General features: G+C 37.9%; 1 protein-coding gene and 1 long non-coding RNA gene across 2 annotated transcripts; both read left to right on the top strand.

Annotated features, from left to right (window-relative positions):
• Nucleotides 1-6954: 6954 nt before the first annotated feature.
• Nucleotides 6955-7364, top strand: LOC140181876 (uncharacterized). Its single transcript, XR_011877505.1, has 3 exons — nt 6955-7007; nt 7099-7153; nt 7242-7364. It is a non-coding gene; the product is annotated as an uncharacterized lncRNA (long non-coding RNA).
• A 2342-nt stretch (nt 7365-9706) lies between these two features.
• Nucleotides 9707-14044, top strand: LOC140182312 (uncharacterized). Its single transcript, XM_072228476.1, has 2 exons — nt 9707-9910; nt 13838-14044. Exons 1-2 carry the CDS (start codon nt 9707-9709, stop codon nt 14042-14044), a joined length of 411 nt encoding a protein of 136 aa, XP_072084577.1.
• Nucleotides 14045-22777: the final 8733 nt, after the last annotated feature.

Below are 22777 nucleotides of genomic sequence, written 5' to 3'. Positions count from 1 at the left end.
AAAAATTCACTGAATCCAAATATCATATTTAAATTATCAAATTCCAATTGTCAAACCTTCCAACCATATTCGCTCCTATTTAACTTATTATTTAATTAATTTTCGGTTAGATCGGGTATTACATTCTATCCCCCTAACAGAAATTTTCGCCCTCGAAAATTCCATTCATCACTATCCTCTCCCTCTGCCAAGCCAATTACCACTAATCACAGCTCAACTCCAAGCATAACCCTCCATGCCTTATAAGGGTGTGGATACCTCTCCCTAGCATGACGCGTTTTGACGAGTGAGTGTGGGGGGCTTCGGCTAGCATCCCTATTGTCAAAAGCAAAACCGTGAGGCCTTGTGTGCCAAAGCGGACAATATCGTGCTAGCGGGTGGTCTGGACTGTTATAATGCCCACTACAAGAAAAACACCATTTAGCCGCACTTTTTTTAAGCTACATTTGAAAAGCGTAGCCTATTCTATGAATAGGCTACGCTTTTCTCTGTGTTGCCTTTTTATAAGAGAAAAGAATACACAATTGTGGCATCATTTAAAAAGTGTAGCCTTAGGTATTATAGAAATCACTTATAAAGCGTAGCCGTAGATTAATATCTATGGGTTCACTTTTCACATCAAAGAGAACACTTTTAAAGAGTAACTTATTTAGTATGTTTTGGGTGCGCTTTAAAAATGATCCCTAATGTATGAAAGGCTAAATCCTAACACTTAATTTTTTATTCCCCTTTCAATTCCCAGATCAAAACACACACGCACACCCATCTTCGCGCACAACAAACCCTCCTCTTCCCTCCAGAAGCACACACGCATAACCCTCACCTTCGCCATTCTCACCTTTCTCCACTCACCACTCACCACTCACCACTTCACCTTCGCCACCACTCGTCACTTCCACCGCTCCTCATCCGCTTCACCTACGTTCACCTACCACTACTCATTGTCACCGCACCTTCGTAGTCTTTGCTCTCACCATCGCTGGTCACCGTCGTCGTATCTGCGCTCACTGTCACTGCTCAACCTCGTTGTCTCTGCGGTCACCGTTTCCTCTCACCCTTGTCGTCTCTGTGCCGACTGTCTCCGCGCGCTTAGCATCATCGTCCTCTCTGCGCTCACCTTCGTCGAGAAGGTATGTATTGATTTTCATTTGGTTCTGAAATTTGAGAAGTTTAGGGTTCTAATTTTAGGGTTTTTAATTTAGGGATTTGGTACACTAATTGCCTGTTATCAGTGAAATCTGAAGTTTGGTTTAGTTCAAGTGATCCGGTTATTGTTTACTGAAATCTGAATTGAGTAGAGGTCGCTTGTAGTTCTAAACCATATTTGTTTAGGTCATAGAAAAATGAAATGCAGTCACTGCCATCACATGGAACTAATTGGTTATGATTCTTTATTGCTTCCTTAATTGCCTCCGGTAAGACAAGAAGATCGAGATTCCTTAATATATTTCTGTCACAAATAATTCTATGAATCAAGGTTGCTTCTGTATAGAAAAAAGCATTGAATAGTTCTTCTGTATAGAAAATAAAATGATTAGATGATTCTGTCACCTCACTCAAGTGATGATGGAAATTGTAAATTAATTAAGAAGAGAAACACAAAAGTAGTATATGGTTCTTTAATTAGAGGTCACAAGAGAGCAAATATATGGTTCTACTTGTATATGCATAGAGAAAAAGAAGGAAGCTATATATATATATATATATATATATATATATATATATATATATATATATATATATATATAATATATATAAAGTAGTATATGGTTCTTTAATTAGAGGTCACAAGAGAGCAAATATATGGTTCTACTTGTATATGCATAGAGAAAAAGAAGGAAGCTATATATATATATATATATTATATATATATATATATCCTTAATTATTACATGTTTGGCAAATGACATAGCATAGCAAATTAATTAACTTTAATTTGGATATTTTATATATGGAGAAACCAAATCCAATTTCAAGTGCACAGGAAGCAGGTCAGGAAATTCAGGTTTGTTCTTATCTTCAGTTGCTGGCTCAGTTCATTAGGCATCTTTTGCATCCCAACAGAGATCAGCAGGTCATACTTTTTTTCTTGATTAATTTTTTTCTTTGATTTTTCATTCATTTTTTTCTTCTCTTCTTAATTTCCATTTCTATTGATGTTCTTATGCGTTACAACAATTTTTTTCTATTCAATTTATTGCAATTTCTATCCAAAAATTAAAAGAACATTTGTTATTTGTTCTTATCATAAGTTGACCCCTTTATTGTATAATAGGACATGGTTTGCCTGTTTTGATTAAAGAAGGTAATCGGGCATCTCTAGATATTGATGAAGGAGGTTGGGTCTTCGATTTTTCATCTTCTGAGGTACAAATGTCACATCAAGTTATCCTATATTCCTTGCATCTACTGGTTTTGTCGAGTATTTAGTGGAATTGATTTTAGAAAATGATCTTGAATTGGTAAATAATTATGGTATGACAGTGTTAAATACGCTGCTTATAGTTGGGATGAGAATATTAACATAAAGATTGCAAAATGTTGTGTTTATAATTGAGAGAGAGTGAACTTTTTGAACTGGAAAATAACAGATTAACTGGCCAAATACCATCTTCTCTTGGCAAGTAAATTTATTTTTCTCTGGTTTTGTTAGTGTGCATTTTGGTGGCCTTTCTGTTTTGGGTGTCAGTCTATCGATCTATCTATTTAACCTTTTGTTAGCTACATGCAGGTTCTGGGATATAATTCAATTGAGGCCAAAGACTGGGAAGTGGCTACAAGTGTGGAGGAAATGAACAGGATGGAGTCTCTTCTGCTTGATAAGAAGTTAAGAACTGTAAAATAAATAGAGTACGAGCTGACACAGTTGAAGGTATGAATGGTTTATTTTGCAATGGGACATACAATTGTGCCCCTACCCTTACCCTCCAAAACAAAAAGATAATTTGCAAAAGAAAAAGAAAAAAAAAAGAAAAATCATAATACATCTAGCCATTTATATAATATAACTTCTATTAAGTGAGGCTTATTAGAAAAAGCCCATGGTTCCTACACACATTGTCCATGTTGTGAAATTAACAATAATTTTTTGCATATTAAACTGTTCTCAAAGATAATTTGGAAGTGTTACTGCTGGCTATTTTGAAGTTTTTGTTATCTTGATTACTTTATTGTTTTTAGGTCACACTTTCTGAGAAAATATCCATACTAGAAATAGCAGAATAGAAGATAATAGAGAACTTACAGCAATGATTAATGAGCAATAGAAGTTGAAAGATGATATATTAAAGGTTTGGAACAAGTACCACAAAAACCACTATTAGTATATTCTTCTGTATAGACAATTAACCCATCTCATTTCCTTATTTATTTTACTTTTTTATTCATTTACAAGTTATGATGAAATTCTCTTCTCTTTAATTTCTTCAATATATCTAGTTACTTGTTATTAACTTTTGTATAGGGCTATAGTTCCAATTCCAAAGATCAAGTTTAATTCTTTTAGCTTGACTACGTTACATAATCTTGTTGCTTACTACTTAATGGTAATATTATATATAATTGGCCCTTTTGTATACAGGACCATGCTTCTGATGTTGGTGTGCTTCTTGCCGATGCTGATGGGATCTTCCACTCAATCAAGGTCTGTTTTTATAACCATTGGTAGAATATGCTTATAGCAAGGTTTTGCGTCATTATGGTGATCTCTTTGGACATTTTAATCTAAGAATTAATATATTTATTTTACCATGAGTTGCATCGATTGTTGCTGCTGCAATGTCACATGTATAGTTCAGTTGAATAAAGTGTTGTGCATCAATTGTTGCTGTTTGGCAGCATCTTTGTGGCTTCTAGAACATGCTTTTGGAGGAGAAAAGATAGTAATGCAATAGAAAAGAAAATTTTCTTTATAAAAAAAAAAACAATTAGATGATAGGTTGGAATGAAAGGTATATAGTATATACTCATCTTTGTATCTTTTCTTTTACCGAACATGCTAACAAATCTCAAGCTTAACCAATAGTGGTAATAGCAATTAGCAAGTGCTCTCTTCTTTCTTTCTTTCTCTCTACATTGGAAGGGTTTTTGTTTTCTTTTGCTTTTTCTTTTTTGTTTCCCTTTGGTGGGTCAATTACCCTCCTCTTCCAAAAATATAGCTTTGCCATTTCTTTTATATTAGTACATTACCTCCTCTTCTATTTTCAATGGGCCAGAATCATAAACAAATAAATAACAAAATAAAAACTGTTATCTATCTCCCCTCCTTGCTACTTTGCTAGTAATTATACACCAATCAAAATTTTTGTAGTGAACAATAGTGATACTAAAACAGTTGCCTCCTAAAAGTTTGTGGTATGAATGGGTTATGAATTTCATTCTCCAATGTTGTTTTCTTTTATGATAGTTGTAGTAATAGTAGTAGTAGCAACTAGCAAGAGTAGGGTTAGCTTAGGTTGGTGTCATTCTATATAGGTTTCCATCTTGGCCCAATAATTTAGAGGAAGCAAGTTTCTTGTGCTTGTTTATATAAAATAGAAAGCAGACTACCAAGGCAATAATCTCTTATGAATAATTAATTTATATTTTATATTTGAATTTTTACCTTATTAAATAATTATTTTAATTTTTTATTTTTATAATTACAAATGTCATTATAAATATTTTTTTAATTATTTTTCTATATAATTATGCAGGATAATATTGATGACGATAATGAAGATTAAACTGTTTATGAATGTGGTTTATTGGCTTCAGATGGAGTAGTATTGAGAATGGATACATGTATGGTTGACTAATAACTTTTATTAGAAGATATTTATGTAGGATATAATATTTTAGTTTAGTTTTTCGTAGAGTATTAGTAGTAAATTCTAAGTGGTCTCATGCTTATTTTGATATGGTTATGCTTAATTTAGTGTGAGATGTATGAATATTCAAAATTAACTTTATTCTAGTACTTTTGGATCATTATAAATATATATTGTTTACAGATAATTTTTGTTATTTAAAAAAATTATTTAGTATAATTATGTATTTATTCTTATTTCATAATATTTAATTTATTTAATTAAAAATGCAGAATTATTATACATGTAATCATATTACTAAATATTATATTGTATTAATAATTATTAGAATATTATATATATATACAAAAAAAAAAAAGAGACCTAAGGCTACACTTATATACAGTAGCTATAGTATACAAAAAAAAAGAGGGACCTAAGGCTACGCTTATAAAAGTAGCTATGGTATACAATGTGGCTACGCTTTACAAGTGATGCAGTAGCGTTGAAAAGCGTAGCCTATTCTGGAAAAATGAAAGTTGAAAAGCGTAGCTTTTGGTCCTGGACAGCATTAGTTGAAAAGCGTAGCCTATTCCCAAACGCCAAAAACGTAGCCCTTGGTGCAGAAAAGCGTAGCCTTTGAAAATAGGCAACGGCCGAATAGGAATCACCCCAAAAAGCGTAGCCGTAGCCCAAAAAGCGTAGCCGTAGCCTAAGGCATCATTTTTTCACTTTTGGCTACACTTTTCAAGTGTACCTGAATGGGTGTTTTTCTTGTAGTGGCCGCTGGAATGCCTTATCTGACTTGCGAGTCGGATTGCGTCGGGTGCGGGTCGAAATCGACAAATGAGCTCATTACCTGCGATAGGACTAGACATACATGATCATTGTTTGCACATTTGCATTTGATTGTGTTTGCTTATCTTGTCTCTCTGTGATTGTGCTGTTTGTCTTATTGCTATTTGTTTGTGTGTTGATCTGTTTCCTGTGCTATTAGTTTGTGTATTGAGGTGACTGAGAACTAAGGTTGTGGTTGAGATTTGTCTTAAGTTCGGAATTTAAAGAAGGTAATTAATTATATAAAGTAATAGTACAAAGTAATTTCAAAAGATTTGATAAAAATATAATTTTATTGAGTAAAGTTAATTATTTGCAATTTATTTCATTACTCTTACGGCATTTTCATTCCCTACTAAGAACGCGTGGTTTATTCTCCCCCCAAAATCTTCCACCCTTTCAGTGACACAGGTTCGAAGACTCAGTTTGAAGCTGTAGGCGATTATTAGTCTTATTTGAGTTAAGTTTATGTGTTGAGTCACTTTCCTAGAATTTTCTCGCCTTTGTTAGTTAAGATCTTATTTTATACAGAGGGATAGGAGTTGTATCTGAGTTTCATTTGAATTCTTTTGTAGGATATTTATTATTCTTACTAATTATGTGACTAGTATTGCTTGGAGATCTTTGATATATGATTTTAATTAATAGAAACAAAACTTTTCGGATTTTTATTAAAAATTAAAACGCGAAATCAGACTAAAGACTCAGTATTAAATAGTAAATACGGAAAACAGGTCAGTAACACCTCATTTTTGGTACGATCATGACGTGCTGAAGGTTAGGGTGTTACATCGGAAGCCGTACTGGATTATGTTATGAGATATTAATTGAGTTTTGAAATTATTATAACTAAAGAAGTGAACTTTGAGTTTTTGGATAATTAATTATTAATATTTTGAATAAATTCAAAAGACAAGCGATAATCACTGCAGTTGAAATCAATTCTTTTCTTATACATATTTTCTTATGACTGTAAACCCCGGTTAAATTAGTAGATAATTAGTCAATAAATTAGTTTTTAATAAGGAGGATTAAAAAAGTGAATATTATATTAAAGTAGGGTAGAGCTCATCGAAACGAGAATTTTGACACTAATTTCGAAGAAAACGGTCCAAAATTGGACCGAAAAGACCGAACCAGTTGAACGGACCCGAACCGGGCTATCGGTCCAACTGGACCAGCCCATTAAAAGAGCCAGGGGCTCTTCTTTCCCTCATTTCCTCAATGACGCAGCTGAGCTCCAGGGAGAGGAAAGGAACGCCGAACCCTTATGGCAAAGTTCCAAACCCCGTAACTCCTCCGTTCCAGCTCTGATCGCCGCACCGTTTGCGGCCACGCGTTCACCGCGTTGAGCTCTACATTTCTACCGGAACAATTTCATAGGTAACTTTCTATTCCACTTCAGAATCTCATTTCTCCCAATTTTCGAGTTTTGAGAAGGGGTGTTGAATTTATTTGATTTTTGATGTTTTAGGATCCAATTAGCTTGAGAAAAACGTTCACTCTTGCTTATGTGAAGCTTGGGTAAGGTGAGGATACGATAATTCTATTTTATTTTCATTGAATTTGAGCTTTGAGTATTAAATTGGATATATATGTGTTATGAATGTGTATTAGGTTGTGAATAAATAATTGGAGCTTGAAATTGTGAATACTGGAACTTGGAGGAAGCGGATTAGTTGAGTTTTGAGGGGCTGTCTTGGTTTTGAATAAATAGCTTTGGTCGTTACGTGGAAATCGACCAAGGTATGGTTTAGGTTTCTTGCATTTAATATATAATGTTCTGTGAAAACTTAGGCTAGACGACCATAGGATAAGTTGGAATGCAGGTGTATGTTTAATGTTTAGTAATTTGTTGATGAATATATTTGGTTTAAGTTTATTGAATAATTAGTTATTAATTTTGGATGGTGAATGTTGTTATGTTAATTTAGAGAGAATTATGGTTGAGTGTTATTGTTGATGAACATGGTTGGTTTGGTGCTTGTTGATTAACTAATGATTTGGTGAATTATTGATTTGAGGTATAACTATTGTGGAGGTTGTTGTGATAACGAGGTATTTTGTGTTAAAAGCTTAGTATTTGTGAACTATGATTCTTAGTTGAATTTTGGGTTGTTGGATTTGAATATTGTATGAGTATAATTGTTTATCTGAGGTAGATTTATTGTGGTGATTGTTATGATGATGAGGAAGGGTATGTTGAATTGAAAAGAAAGCAGGTTTGGACCCGAAAAGGGTGGCAAAATTAGAGTTTTAGAGGAGATGCTGCCGAAATTTTATAAAAATTAGAGATTTTGTTTATATGATTATTTAAAAAGATTTAAATTCAAAGGTTATATGGTTTGATTTTGAGTTATTAAGAAAATGAGCATGTTTTAAGTTTGATTCATTTAGAAAAGAATGAATTATGTTTTGAATTGGAACTATTGATGGACGGAATGGGAGGTGTGATAATGAAAGATAAGGATTGAATATGATTGATGTATGATGCTGAATGAGATACGATTGAGAATGATGTGGATGTTGATGAATTATAATTGAATTATTTATATGGCTTGAATAATTTAATGATCTGAGATACGAGGTTCCCTGGATTAAGTGCCGTGGCTTGCCACCACGTGTACCAGGTTGAAAACTCGATACTCTATTGACCCTACAACGTAAGTGTGACCGGGCACTATATTAATTCCCGGGAATGTTACCCCCATTGAGTAATATTGATTATTTGAGATAAAGCTATGCATAGACTCTTGGGGATGCACGTCGGGGGACAGTCTAAGGACAATTCAGACTTGTCGGGTTGGCTAGATAACCGACAGATGAGCCTCATCAGCCATAGGACAGGCATGCATCATCTGCATATTACTTGAATTACTTGCTTGTGCATTAGTTAGGTGTGCCTAACTGTATTTGCCATGTTAAATGTGCAATTGTTACTTGCTGTATTTGTAACCTTCTTGTGCTTGCTTATATCTGCTTAACAGTCTATGAAATACTGAAGGAAGTAGAGGTATGGAGGAATGGAAATATGGGATTTAGATTTAAGGTTAATTTAAGTCAAGTTTAGGTATTCTTAGAAAATCACATTTTATGGCTTCTGTTTAATACTTTAAGCTCTATAATCTGAGTGTCGGCATTCTAGGATTGTCTCTGGCATTCCCAGGACCTTATATATTATGTGTGTGGCACTTTCACCATACTGAGAACCTCCGGTTCTCATTCCATACTATGTTGTTATTTTTCAGATGCAGGTCGAGAGACATCTCGTTAGGCGTCTGGACTTTTGAAGCGGAGTGGTTACAGGGCTATTTTGTTATGCTATGATGTATGTATATATGTACTCGGTTTTCTCTCCGTATATCTTGTTCTTTTGATCCTCCTAGAGGTCTATGGAGAGGCAGGATTGTGTATATGTACTTTTGGATTTTGGATATGTATGTATATATATGTAAATATTCTCCGGCCAGTCTTGACTTCGCAGACTGAGTTAGGAGCTTGTTATTTTGTATCTTTGGCACTCTATTCCTACTTCTGTTATCATATGTTTAATAGTTATGGTTTTCTTAGCGCGCAGGTTAACTTGTTCCTTGAGCGTTGTGCTTTTATTTCGCGATTTTTGCTTCCTCTATTCTTCAAGACTCCTAGCATATTACAGTTCTTCTGCTATTATATGTACTCATTTTATTTTAGAGGTCGTAATACCACACCACCTCTGTTTTATGACTTAAGCGTAAAGCTTAGTGTGGTAGGGTGTTACAATTATGAGCAGTTCGTTCCTATAGAGCCTGAAAGATGGACTGATTGTACTTCTGTGCATTCTCTGTATATGTGTGTATGTGCTATTAGGATATCTGATTGATATATATATGGTATAAACGTTTGTGAGCATGCATTTGGAACTTAAAGCATTAGACCTACGATATTGAGACTGATCAACTTAATATCACTTGTTTGGTGTGTATAAGGACCAGATGTTGACTCGCGGACGCGGTCGTGGGCGACATAGAGGTAGGACAGGCACCGTTACTCCTGCCCCCACAGGGACTGATCCAGTAGACTTTATGGCTGCCCTGGGAAATATGGCTGCAGCTATGCAAGCAACAGCCGAGGCATTGGGTAATCAGATAAATCAGGGTAATCATGGGAACACTAATGATGAGGACGGTCCTATGACACTTGCTACCTTTCTGAAAGTTCATCCTCCGACCTTTAGGGGAACTTCAAATCCCACTTATGCAGATAATTGGATTCAAGTTATGGAAAGGGCTTTACAGGCACAACAGGTTCCTGAAGAGCAATGGGTTGAATTTGGAACTTATCAGTTACAAGGTGAAGCTCAGTATTGGTGGCAGGGAACACGACGTATCATGCAGCCTAATGGTGCTGCAATTCCTTGGGAAGTTTTCCGGACAGAGTTCTATAAGAAATACTTTCCTAATTCAGCCAGAAATGCCAAGGAACTTGAATTAATGCAGTTAAAGCAGGGACAAATGACTATTGCTGAGTATACTAGCAAATTTGAGGAGTTATGTCGCTTTTCTCGTATCTGTCAAGGTGCGCCTGAAGATTTTTCTGAATGGAAGTGTATTAAATATGAGGGAGGTCTTCGGAGTGATATTCTGAGCTTCGTTGCCCCAATGGAGATCAGGGTGTTTTCTGAATTGGTGAATAAGAGTAGGGTGGCTGAGGATTGTGTGAGGAAGGCGGCAGCAGAGAAAGGGAGTTTGAGGATGCCTTTTCAGAGGCCTTTAGGGAGGAACTTTGCTCTGAGAGGTAGGAAATTCAAGCGTTGAGGCTTTGTTCCGTAGCAGTATCAGGGTCAAGGTAATTACAGAAGACCAAATACTAATGCTAGTCAAGGAAAAAGGTTTGGGAGGCAGCCACAGCAGGATCTGAATTGTCAGAAGTGCGGAAAGTATCATCCTAGAGTTCCGTGCAGACTAGGACTTGGAGTGTGCTATTCCTGTGGACAGCCCGAGCATATAGCCAGTAATTGCCCTGAGAAGAAGAAGTATGAGACTGGTAGGGTGCAGCAGCCGGGAAGAGTATACACCACTTCTACCATTGGTGCTGAGGGATCTGAGACACTGATTAGAGGTAATTGTGAAATGGCTGGTAAAATCTTAAATGCTTTATTTGATTCAGGAGCAAGTCATTCATTTATTGCATTTGAAAAGGCCCATGAATTAGGATTGAGAATGGTGGTTTTAGGTTATGATTTGAAAGTATATAATGCTACTCATGAAGCTATGGTGACTAGGATAGGATGTCCACAAGTTCCCTTTCGAGTACAACAACGTGAATTTGTACATGATTTGATTTGTTTTCCTATGACTGGTCTTGATCTCATTTTGGGATTGGATTGGTTATCCAAGAATCATGTTTTGCTTGATTGTTCTGAGAAGTCAGTATAGTTTATGCCAGAAGGGTCAGAAGCACCGGTTGTAGTGAATAGTTACTATTTGAATTCTATGATAGTAAACTGTTCTGGAACCGAATGTTAGGGTATTATGTTATTAACTGCGGGAGTATCAGGTGATGATCAGAGTTTAGAGCAGATTCCCGTTGTATCTGAATTTCCAGATGTGTTTTCGGATGATATTAATGAATTTCCACCTAACCAGGAAGTGGAATTCACAATTGAGTTGGTGCCTGGAGCCGGTCCAATTTCAATTACTCCTTACAGGATGTCACCTTTAGAAATGGCTGAACTGAAAGCTCAGCTGGAAGATCTGTTGGGTAAGCATTTTATCCGACCAAGTGTTTCTCCGTGTCGAGCGCTAGTGTTACTGGTAAAGAAGAAGGATGGGAGTATGCGGTTGTGTGTCGATTATCGACAATTGAATAAGATCACTGTGAAGAATAAATATCCGTTGCCTAGAATTGATGATCTAATGGATCAGTTACAGGGTGCCAGTGTGTTTTCTAAGATTGACCTGCGATCCGGGTATCATTAGATAAGGGTTAGAGACGAGGATATTCCGAAAACTGCTTTCAGGACGCGTTATGGTCATTATGAGTATACAGTGATGTCTTTTGGGTTAACTAATGCCCCAGCAGTATTTATGGATTATATGAACAGGATTTTCCGACCGTATTTGGACAAGTTTGTTATTGTCTTCATTGATGATATTCTTGTTTATTCTAAGTCTGAGGAGGAACATACTGATCACTTGCGAACTGTGCTGCAAATTCTGAGAGATAGGAAGTTATATGCTAAGTTATCTAAATGTGAGTTCTGGAAGAGTGAAGTGAAGTTTCTCGGCCACGTGGTGAGTAAGCAGGGGATAGCTGTGGATCCTGCTAAGGTGGAAGCAGTGATGAATTGGGAGCGACCAACTTCAGTGACAGAGAGTAGGGGTTTCTTAGGTTTGGCGGGGTATTATCGCAGATTCATTAAGGGATTTTCACAGCTCGCCTTACCTTTAACTAAATTGACTAGGAAGGATACGCCTTTTATCTGGACTCCGGAATGTGAAGAGAGTTTCTAAGCATTGAAGCACAGGTTGACTACTGTACCTGTATTGATATTACCTGAACCAAGTGAACTGTTTGAAGTGTATTGTGATGCATCTCTTCAAGGGTTGGGGTGTGTTTTGATGCAGCACCAGAATATTGTAGCATACGCCTCACAGCAGTTAAGACCACATGAGATGAACTACCCGACACATGATTTAGAACTTGCTGCTGTTGTGTTTGCTTTAAAGATTTGGAGGCACTACCTCTATGGCATTAAGTTTCATGTTTTCTCAAACCATAAGAGTTTGAAGTATCTTTTTGAGCAGAAAGAGTTGAATATGCGTCAGAGGAGGTGGATGGAGCTTCTGAAAGATTATGATTTTGAATTGATTTATCATCCAGGAAAAGCGAACGTTGTGGCAGACGCTTTGAGTCGGAAGTCTTTATATGCAGCTTGGATGATGCTACGGGAGGAAGAGTTACTGAAGGCATTCCAAGGTTTGAATTTGGGAGTTAGAGAAGAATCTGGAATCCTGTGTTTGAGTCAGTTGCAAATTTCTAGTGATTTTAAATCAGAACTTCTGAAGGCTCATCGAGACAGTGAAGCGTTACGTAAGGTATTACCAGCAGTCGAACAGGGGAAACAGTGGACAGTGTCAGAAGGATAGGATGGTTTGTGGAAGTTCAAGAACCGGATTTTTGTGCCAGATATTGGAGACCTGCGACAGAGAATCTTGAAGGAAGCTCATAAGAGCGGTTTTTCAATTCACCCAGGGAGCACTAAAATGTATCAGGATCTGAAAGTGATGTTCTGGTGGCCAGGTATGAAGAATGAAGTGGCATTGCATGTATCTAAATGTCTAACGTGTCAGAAGGTTAAGATTGAGCATCAGAGACTATCAGAGACCCTTCAGCCTTTGGAGATTCCACAATGGAAATGAGAAAGTATTGCAATAGATCTTGTGATAGGTTTGCCTAGAACCCGGTCTGGTTGTGACGCTATTTGGGTGGTTGTGGACCGATTGACAAAATCAGCTCACTTTCTTCCTATCCGAATAAGTTACCCAATAGAGGAATTGGGTCGAATGTATATCAAAGAGATTGTCAGGTTGCATGGTGTGCCTGCTACTATCATATCTGACAGAGATCCTCGCTTTACATCAAGATTCTGGGGAGCTTTTCAACGTGCATTTGGGACTCCGTTAAGCTTGAGTACTGCGTATCACCCTCAAACAGATGGTCAATCAGAGAGAACTATTCAGACCTTGAAAGATATGCTAAGAGCTTGTGTTTTGGACTAGCCGGCAAGTTGGGACCGATATATGCCATTAGTAGAGTTTGCTTATAAAAATAGCTACCATGCGAGCATCGAAATGGCTCCATATGAGGCTCTATATGGCAGAAAATGTCAGTCTCCACTATGTTGGCGTGAAACTGGAGAAAGGAGTTTGTTAGGGCCTGAAATGATAGCTGAAACTACTGAACATATAAAGAAGATCCGTAGTCGAATGCTTATAGCCCAGAGCCGCCAGAAAAGTTATGCTGATCAGAGGCGAAAGCCTTTGGAATTTGAGGAAGAGGAGCATGTTTTTTTGAAAGTTACACCAACCACTGGAGTGGGAAGAGCTATTAAGACTAAGAAACTAAATCCCCGTTATATTGGACCGTTTGAGATCCTAAAGAGAATTGGGCCAGTGGCTGCCTTACCGCCGTATCTTTTGAATTTACACGATTTGTTTCATGTATCACAGCTTTGGAAATATACTCCTGACGCAAGTCATGTTTTGGAACCAGAACCAATCCAAGTAAGAGAAGATCTAACACTCCCAGTAATTCCGGTGAGAATTGATGACTTTAGTATTAAACGATTACGCGGAAGGGAAGTATCGTTGGTAAAAGTAGCTTGGAGTCGAGCCGGTATCGAGGAACATACCTGGGAGCTCGAATCAGATATATGAAAGGACTATCCACATCTCTTTTCAGGTAACTAGATTTGAATTTTGAGGGCAAAATTCTTTATTAGGTGGGTAGGATGTAAAGCCCGGTTAAATTAGTAGATAATTAGTGAATAAATTAGTTTTTAACAAGGAAGATTAGAAAAGTGAATATTATATTAAATTAGGGTAGAGCTCATCGAAACAAGAATTTTGACACTAATTTCGAAGAAAACGGTCCAAAATTGGACCGAAAGGACCGAACCAGTTGAACCGGACCCGAACTGGGCTATCGGTCCAACCGGACCAGCCCATTAAAAAGAGCCACGGGCTCTTCTTTCCCTCATTTCCTCAATGACGCAGCTGAGCTCCAGGGAGAGGAAAGGAACGCCGAACCCTTATGGCAAAGTTCCGAATCCCGTAACTCCTCCGTTCGAGCTCCGATCGCCGCACCGTTTGCGGCCACGCATTCACCACGTTGAGCTCTACATTTCTACCGGAACAATTTCATAGGTAACTTGCTATTCCACTCCAGAATATCATTTCCCCCAATTTTCAAGTTTTGAGAAGGGGTGTTGAATTTCTTTGATTTTTGATGTTTTAGGATCCAATTAGCTTGAGAAAAACGTTCACTTTTGCTTATGTGAAGCTTGGGTAAGGTGAGAATATGATAATTCTATTTTATTTTCATTGAATTTGAGCTTTGAGTATTAAATTGGATATATATGTGTTATGAATGTGTATTAGGTTGTGAATAAATAATTGGAGCTTGAAATTGTGAATACTGGAACTTGGAGGAAGCGGATTAGTTAAGTTTTGAGGCTCTGTCTTGGTTTTGAATAAATAGCTTTGGTCGTTACGTGGAAATCGGCCAAGGTATGGTTTAGGTTTCTTGCATTTAATATATAATGTTCTGTGAAAACTTAGGCTAGACGACCATAGGATAAGTTGGAATGCAGGTGTATGTTTAATATTTAGTAATTTGTTGATGAATATATTTGGTTGAAGTTTATTGAATAATTAGTTATTAATTTTGGATGGTGAATGTTGTTATGTTAATTTGGAGAGAATTATGGTTGAATGTTATTGTTGATGAACATGGTTGGTTTGGTGCTTGTTGATTAACTAATGATTTGGTGAATTATTGATTTGAGGTATAACTATTGTGGAGGTTGTTGTGATAATGAGGTATTTTGTGTTAAAAGCCTAGGATTTGTGAACTATGATTCTTAGTTGAATTTTGGGTTGTTGGATTTGAATATTGTATGAGTATAATTGTTTATCTGAGGTAGATTTATTGTGGTGATTATTATGATGATGATGAAGGGTATGTTGAATTGAAAAGAAAGCAGGTTTGGACCCGAAAAGGGTGGCAAAATTCGAGTTTTAGAGGAAATGCTGCCGAAATTATATAAAAATTAGAGATTTTGTTTATATGATTATTTAAAAAGATTTAGATTCAAAGGTTATATGGTTTGATTTTGAGTTATTAAGAAAATGAGCATGTTTTAAGTTTGATTCATTTAGAAAAGAATGAATTATGTTTTGAATTGGAACTATTGATGGACGGAATGAGAGGTGTGATAATGAAAGATAAGGATTGAATATGATTGATGTATGATGATGAATGAGATACGATTGAGAATGATGTGGATGTTGATGAATTATAATTGAATTATTTATATGGCTTGAATAATTTAATGATCTGAGATACGAGGTTCCCTGGATTAAGTGTCGTGGCTTGCCACCACGTGTACCAGGTTGAAAACTCGATACTCTGTTGACCCTACGACGTAAGTGTGACCGGGCACTATATAAATTCCCGGGAATGTTACCCCCATTGAGTAATATTGATTATTTGAGATAAAGCTATGCATAAACTCTTGGGGATGCACGTCGGGGGACAGTCTAAGGACAATTTAGACTTGTCGGGTTGGCTGGATAACCGACAGATGAGCCTCATCAACCATAGGACAGGCATGCATCATCTGCATATTACTTGAATTACTTGCTTGTGCATTAGTTGGGTGTGCCTAACTGTATTTGCCATGTTAAATGTGCAATTGTTACTTGCTGTATTTGTAACCTTCTTGTGCTTGCTTATATCTGCTTAACTGTCTGTGAAATACTGAAGGAAGTGGAGGTATGGAGGAACGGCAATATGGGGTTTAGATTTAAGGTTAAGCTAAGTCAAGTTTAGGTATTCTTAGAAAACCACCTTTTATGGCTTCTGTTTAATACTTTAAACTCTATAATCTGAGTGTCGGCGTTCTAGGATTGTCTTTGGCATTCTCAGGACCTTATATATTATGTGTGTGGCACCTTTACCATATTGAGAACCTCCGGTTCTCATTCCATACTATGTTGTTATTTTTCAGATGCAGTTCGAGAGACATCTCGTTAGGCGTCTGGACTCTTGAAGCGGAGTGGTTACAGGGCTATTTTGTTATGCTATGATGTATATATATATATATGTACTCGGTTTTCTCTCCGTATATCTTGTTCTTTTGATCCTCCTAGAGGTCTATGGAGAGGCAGGATTGTGTATATGTACTTTTGGGTTTTGGATATGTATGTATATATATGTAAATATTCTCCGGCCAGTCTTGACTTTGCAGACTGAGTTAGGAGCTTGTTATTTTGTATCTTTGGCACTCTATTCCTACTTCTGTTATCATATGTTTAATAGTTATGGTTTTCTTAGCGCGCAGGTTAACTTGTTCCTTGAGCGTTGCGCTTTTATTTCGCGATTTTTGCTTCCTCTATTCTTCAAGGCTCCTAGCATATTACAATTCTTCTGCTATTATATGTACTCATTTTATTTTAGAGGTCGTAATACCACACCACCTCTGTTTTACGACTTAAGTGTAAAGCTTAGTGTGGTAGGGTGTTACAATTATGGTATCAGAGCAGTTCGTTCCTATAGAGCCTGAAAGACGGACTGATTGTACTTCTGTGCATTCTCTGTATATGTGTGTATGTGCTATTAGGATATCTGATTGATATATATGGCATAAACGTTTGTGAGCATGCATTTGGAACTTAAAGCATTAGACCTGCTATATTGAGACTGATCAACTTAATATCACTTGTTTGGTGTGTATAGGGACCAGATGTCGACTCGCAGACGCGGTCGCGGGCGACGTAGAGGTAGGACAGGCACCGTTACTCCTGCCCTAACAGGGACTGATCCAGTGGACTTTATGGCTGCCCTAGAAAATATGGTTGCAGCTATGCAAGCAACAGCCGAGGCATTGGGTAATCAGATAAATCAGGGTAATCATGGGAACACTAATGATGAGGACGGTCCTATGACACTTGCTACCTTTCTGAAAGTTCATCCTCCGACCTTCAGGAGAACTTCAATTCCACTGATGCAGATAATTGGATTCAAGCTATGGAAAGGGCGTTACAGGCACAACAGGTTCCTGAAGAGAAATGGGTTGAATTTGGAACTTATCAGTTGCAAGGTGAAGCTCAGTATTGGTGACAGGGAACACGACGTATCATGCAGCCTAATGGTGCTACAATTCCTTGGGAGGTTTTCTGGACAGAGTTCTATAAGAAATACTTTCCTAATTCAGCCAGAAATGCCAAGGAACTTGAATTAATGCAGTTAAAGCAGGAACAAATGACTATTGCTGAGTATACTAGCAAATTTGAGGAGTTATGTCGCTTTTCTCGTATCTGTCAAGGTGCGCCTGAAGATTTTGCTGAATGGAAGTGTATTCAATATGAGGGAGGTCTTTGGAGTGATATTCTGACCTTCGTTGCCCCAATGGAGATCAGGGTGTTTTCTGAATTGGTGAATAAGAGTAGGGTGGCTGAGGATTATGTGAGGAAGGCGGCAGCAGAGAAAGGGAGTTTGAGGATGCCTTTTCAGAGGCCTTCAGGGAGGAACTTTGCTCTAAGAGGTAGGAATTTCAAGCGTGGAGGCTTTGTTCCGCAGCAGACTCAGGGTCAAGGTAATTACAGAAGGCCGAATACTAATGCTAGTTAAGGAAAAAGGTTTGGGAAGCAGCCACAGCAGGATCTGAATTGTCAGAAGTGCGGAAAGTATCATCTTGGAGTTACGTGCAGACTAGGACTTGGAGTGTGCTATTCCTGTGGACAGCCCGAGCATATAGCCAATAATTGCCCTGAGAAGAAGAAGTATGAGACTGGTAGGGTGCAGCAGCCGGGGAGAGTATACACCACTTCTACCATTGGTGCTGAGGGATCTGAGACACTGATTAGAGGTAATTGTGAAATGGCTGGTAAAATCTTAAATGCTTTATTTGATTCAGGAGCAAGTCATTCATTTATTGCATTTGAAAAGGTCCATGAATTAGGATTGAGAATGGTGGTTTTAGGTTATGATTTGAAAGTATATAATGCTACTCATGAAGCTATGGTGACTAGGATCGGATGTTCACAAGTTCCCTTTCGAGTACAACAGCGTGAATTTGTGCATGATTTGATTTGTTTGCCTATGACTGGTCTTGATCTCATTTTGGGATTGGATTGGTTATCCAAGAATCATGTTTTGCTTGATTGTTCTGAGAAGTCAGTACAGTTTATGCCAGAAGGGTCAGAAGCACCGGTTGTAGTGAATAGTTACTATTTGAATTCTATGATAGTAAAATGTTCTGGAACCGAATGTCAGGGTATTATGTTATTAACTGCGGGAGTATCAGGTGATGATCAGAGTTTAGAGCAGATTCCCGTTGTATCTGAATTTCCAGATGTGTTTTCGGATGATATTAATGCATTTCCACCTAACCGGGAAGTGGAATTCGCAATTGAGTTGGTGCCTGGAGCCGGTCCAATTTCAATTACTCCTTACAGGATGTCACCTTTAGAAATGGCTGAACTGAAAGCTCAGCTGGAAGATCTGTTGGGTAAGCATTTTATCCGACCAAGTGTTTCTCCGTGGGGAGCACCAGTGTTACTGGTAAAGAAGAAGGATGGGAGTATACGGTTGTGTGTCGATTATCGGCAATTGAATAAGATCACTGTGAAGAATAAATATCCGTTGCCTAGAATTGATGATCTAATGGATCAGTTACAGGGTGCCGGTGTGTTTTCTAAGATTGACTTGCGATCCGGGTATCATCAGATAAGGGTTAGAGACGAGGATATTCCGAAAACTGCTTTCAGGACGCGTTATGGTAATTATGAGTATACAGTGATGTCTTTTGGGTTAAATAATGCCCCGGCAGTATTTATGGATTATATGAACATGATTTTCCGACCATATTTGGACAAGTTTGTTATTGTCTTCATTGATGATATTCTTGTTTATTCTAAGTCTGAGGAGGAACATGCTGATCACTTGCGAACTGTGCTGCAAATTCTGAGAGATAGGAAGTTATATGCTAAGTTATCTAAATGTGAGTTCTGGAAGAGTGAAGTGAAGTTTCTCGGCCACGTGGTGAGTAAGCAGGGGATAGCTGTGGATCTTGCTAAGGTGAAAGCAGTGATGAATTGGGAGTGACCAACTTCAGTGACAGAGATTAGGAGTTTCTTAGGTTTGGCGGGGTATTATCGTAGATTCATTAAGGGATTTTCACAGCTCGCCTTACCTTTAACTAAATTGACTAGGAAGGATACGCCTTTTATCTGGACTCCGGAATGTGAAGAGAGTTTCCAAGCATTGAAGCACAGGTTGATTACTGCACCTGTATTGATATTACCTGAACCAAGTGAACTGTTTGAAGTGTATTGTGATGCATCTCTTCAAGGGTTGGGGTGTGTTCTGATGCAGCACCAGAATATTGTAGCATACGCCTCACGGCAGTTAAGGCCACATGAGATGAACTACCCGACACATGATTTAGAACTTGCTGCTGTTGTGTTTGCTTTAAAGATTTGGAGGCACTACCTCTATAGCGTTAAGTTTCATGTTTTCTCAGACCATAAGAGTTTGAAGTATCTTTTTGAGCAGAAAGAGTTGAATATGCATCAGAGGAGGAGGATGGAGCTTCTGAAAGATTATGATTTTGAATTGAATTATCATCCAGGAAAAGCGAACGTTGTGGCAGACGCTTTGAGTCGGAAGTCTTTATATGCAGCTTGGATGATGCTACGGGAGGAAGAGTTACTGACGGCATTCCAAGGTTTGAATTTGGGTGTTAGAGAAGAATCTGGAATCCTGTGTTTGAGTCAGTTGCAAATTTCTAGTGATTTTAAATCAGAACTTCTGAAGGCTCATCGAGACAGTGAAGCGTTACGTAAGGTATTACCAGCAGTCGAACAGGGAAAACAGTAGACAGTGTCAGAAGGACAAGATGGTTTGTGGAAGTTCAAGAACCGGATTTTTGTGCCAGATATTGGAGACCTGCGACAGAGAATCTTGAAGGAAGCTCATAAGAGCGGGTTTTCAATTCACCCAGGGAGCACTAAAATGTATCAGGATCTGAAAGCGATGTTCTGGTGGCCAGGTATGAAGAATGATGTGGCATTGCATGTATTTAAATGTCTAACGTGTCAGAAGGTTAAGATTGAGCATCAGAGACCATCAGGGACCCTTCAGCCTTTGGAGATTCCACAATGGAAATGGGAAAGTATTGTAATGAATTTTGTGATAGGTTTGCCTAGAACCCGGTCTGGTTGTGACGCTATTTGGGTGGTTGTGGACCGATTGACAAAATCAGCTCACTTTCTTCCTATCCGAATAAGTTGCCCAATAGAGGAATTGGGTCGAATGTATATCAAAGAGATTGTCAGGTTGCATGGTGTGCCTTCTACTATCATATCTGACAGAGATCCTCGCTTTACATCAAGATTCTGGGGAGCTTTTCAAGGTGCATTTGGGACTCAGTTAAGCTTGAGTACTGCGTATCACCCTCAAACAGATGGTCAATCAGAGAGAACTATTCAGACCTTGGAAGATATGCTAAGAGCCTGTGTTTTGGACCATCCGGCAAGCTGGGACCGATATATGCCATTAGTAGAGTTTGCTTATAATAATAGCTACCTTGCGAGCATCGAAATGGCTCTATATGAGGCTCTGTATGGCAGAAAATGTCAGTCTCCACTATGCTGGCATGAAACTGGAGAAAGGAGTTTGTTAGGGCCTGAAATGATAGCTGAAACTACTGAACAGATAAAGAAGATTCATAGTCGAATGCTTATAGCCCAGAGCTGCCAGAAAAGTTATGTTGATCGGAGGCGAAAGCCTTTGGAATTTGAGGAAGAGGAGCATGTTTTTCTGAAAGTTACACCAACCACTGGAGTGGGAAGAGCTATTAAGACTAAGAAACTAAATCCCCGTTATATTAGACCATTTGAGATCCTAAAGAGAATTGGGCCAGTGGCTTATAGAATTGCCTTACCGCCGTATCCTTCGAATTTACACGATGTGTTTCATGTATCACAGCTTCGGAAATATACTCCTGATGCAAGTCATGTTTTGGAACCAGAACCAATCCAAGTAAGAGAAGATCTAACACTCCCAGTAATTCCGGTGAGAATTGAAGACTTCAGTATTAAACGATTACGCGGAAGGGAAGTATCGTTGGTAAAAGTAGCTTGGAGTCGAGCTGGTATCGAGGAACATACCTGGGAGCTCGAATCAGATATACGAAAGGACTATCCACATCTCTTTTCAGGTAACTAGATTTGAATTTTGAGGGCAAAATTCTTTATTAGGTGGGTAGGATGTAAACCCTGGTTAAATTAGTAGATAATTAGTCAATAAATTAGTTTTTGATAAGGAGGATTAAAAAAGTGAATATTATATTAAATTAGGGTAGAGCTCATCGAAACGAGAATTTTGACACTAATTTCGAAGAAAACGGTCCAAAATTGGACCGAACCAGTTGAACCGGATCCAAACCGGGCTATCGGTCCAACCGGACCAACCCATTAAAAAGAGCCACGGGCTCTTCTTTCCCTCATTTCCTCAACGATGCAGCTGAGCTCCAGGGAGAGGAAAGGAACGCCGAACCCTTACAGCAAAGTGCCAAATCCCGTAACTCCTTCGTTCGAGCTCCGATCGCCGCACCGTTTGCAGCCACGCGTTCACCGCGTTGAGCTCTACATTTATACTGGAAAAATTTCATAGGTAACTTGCTATTCCACTTCAGAATCTCATTTCTCCCAATTTTTTAGTTTTGAGAAGGGGTGTTGAATTTCTTTGATTTTTGATGTTTTAGGATCCAATTAGCTTGAGAAAAACATTCACTCTTGCTTATGTGAAGCTTGGGTAACGTGAGGATACGATAATTCTATTTTATTTTCATTGAATTTGAGCTTTGAGTATTAAATTGGATATATATGTGTTATGAATGTGTATTAGGTTGTGAATAAATAATTGGAGCTTGAAATTGTGAATATTGGAACTTGGAGGAAGCGGATTAGTTGAGTTTTGAGGGGCTGTCTTGGTTTTGAATAAATAGCTTTGGTCGTTACGTGGAAATCAGCCAAGGTATGGTTTAGGTTTCTTGCATTTAATATATAATGTTCTGTGAAAACTTAGGCTAGACGACCATAGGATAAGTTGGAATGCAGGTGTATGTTTAATGTTTAGTAATTTGTTGATGAATATATTTGGTTGAAGTTTATTGAATAATTAGTTATTAATTTTGGATGGTGAATGTTGTTATGTTAATTTGGAGAGAATTATGGTTGAATGTTATTGTTGATGAACATGGTTGGTTTGGTGCTTGTTGATTAACTAATGATTTGGTAAATTATTGATTTGAGGTATAACTATTATGGAGGTTGTTGTGATAATGAGGTATTTTGTGTTAAAAGCCTAGGATTTGTGAATTA

This window comes from Arachis hypogaea, chromosome 19, assembly GCF_003086295.3.
Source record: "Arachis hypogaea cultivar Tifrunner chromosome 19, arahy.Tifrunner.gnm2.J5K5, whole genome shotgun sequence".
In the NCBI taxonomy this organism is placed as follows: domain Eukaryota; kingdom Viridiplantae; phylum Streptophyta; class Magnoliopsida; order Fabales; family Fabaceae; genus Arachis; species Arachis hypogaea.
The sequence above is the reverse complement of the archived record's forward strand: the minus strand, read 5'-3'. Positions and strand labels throughout refer to the sequence as shown.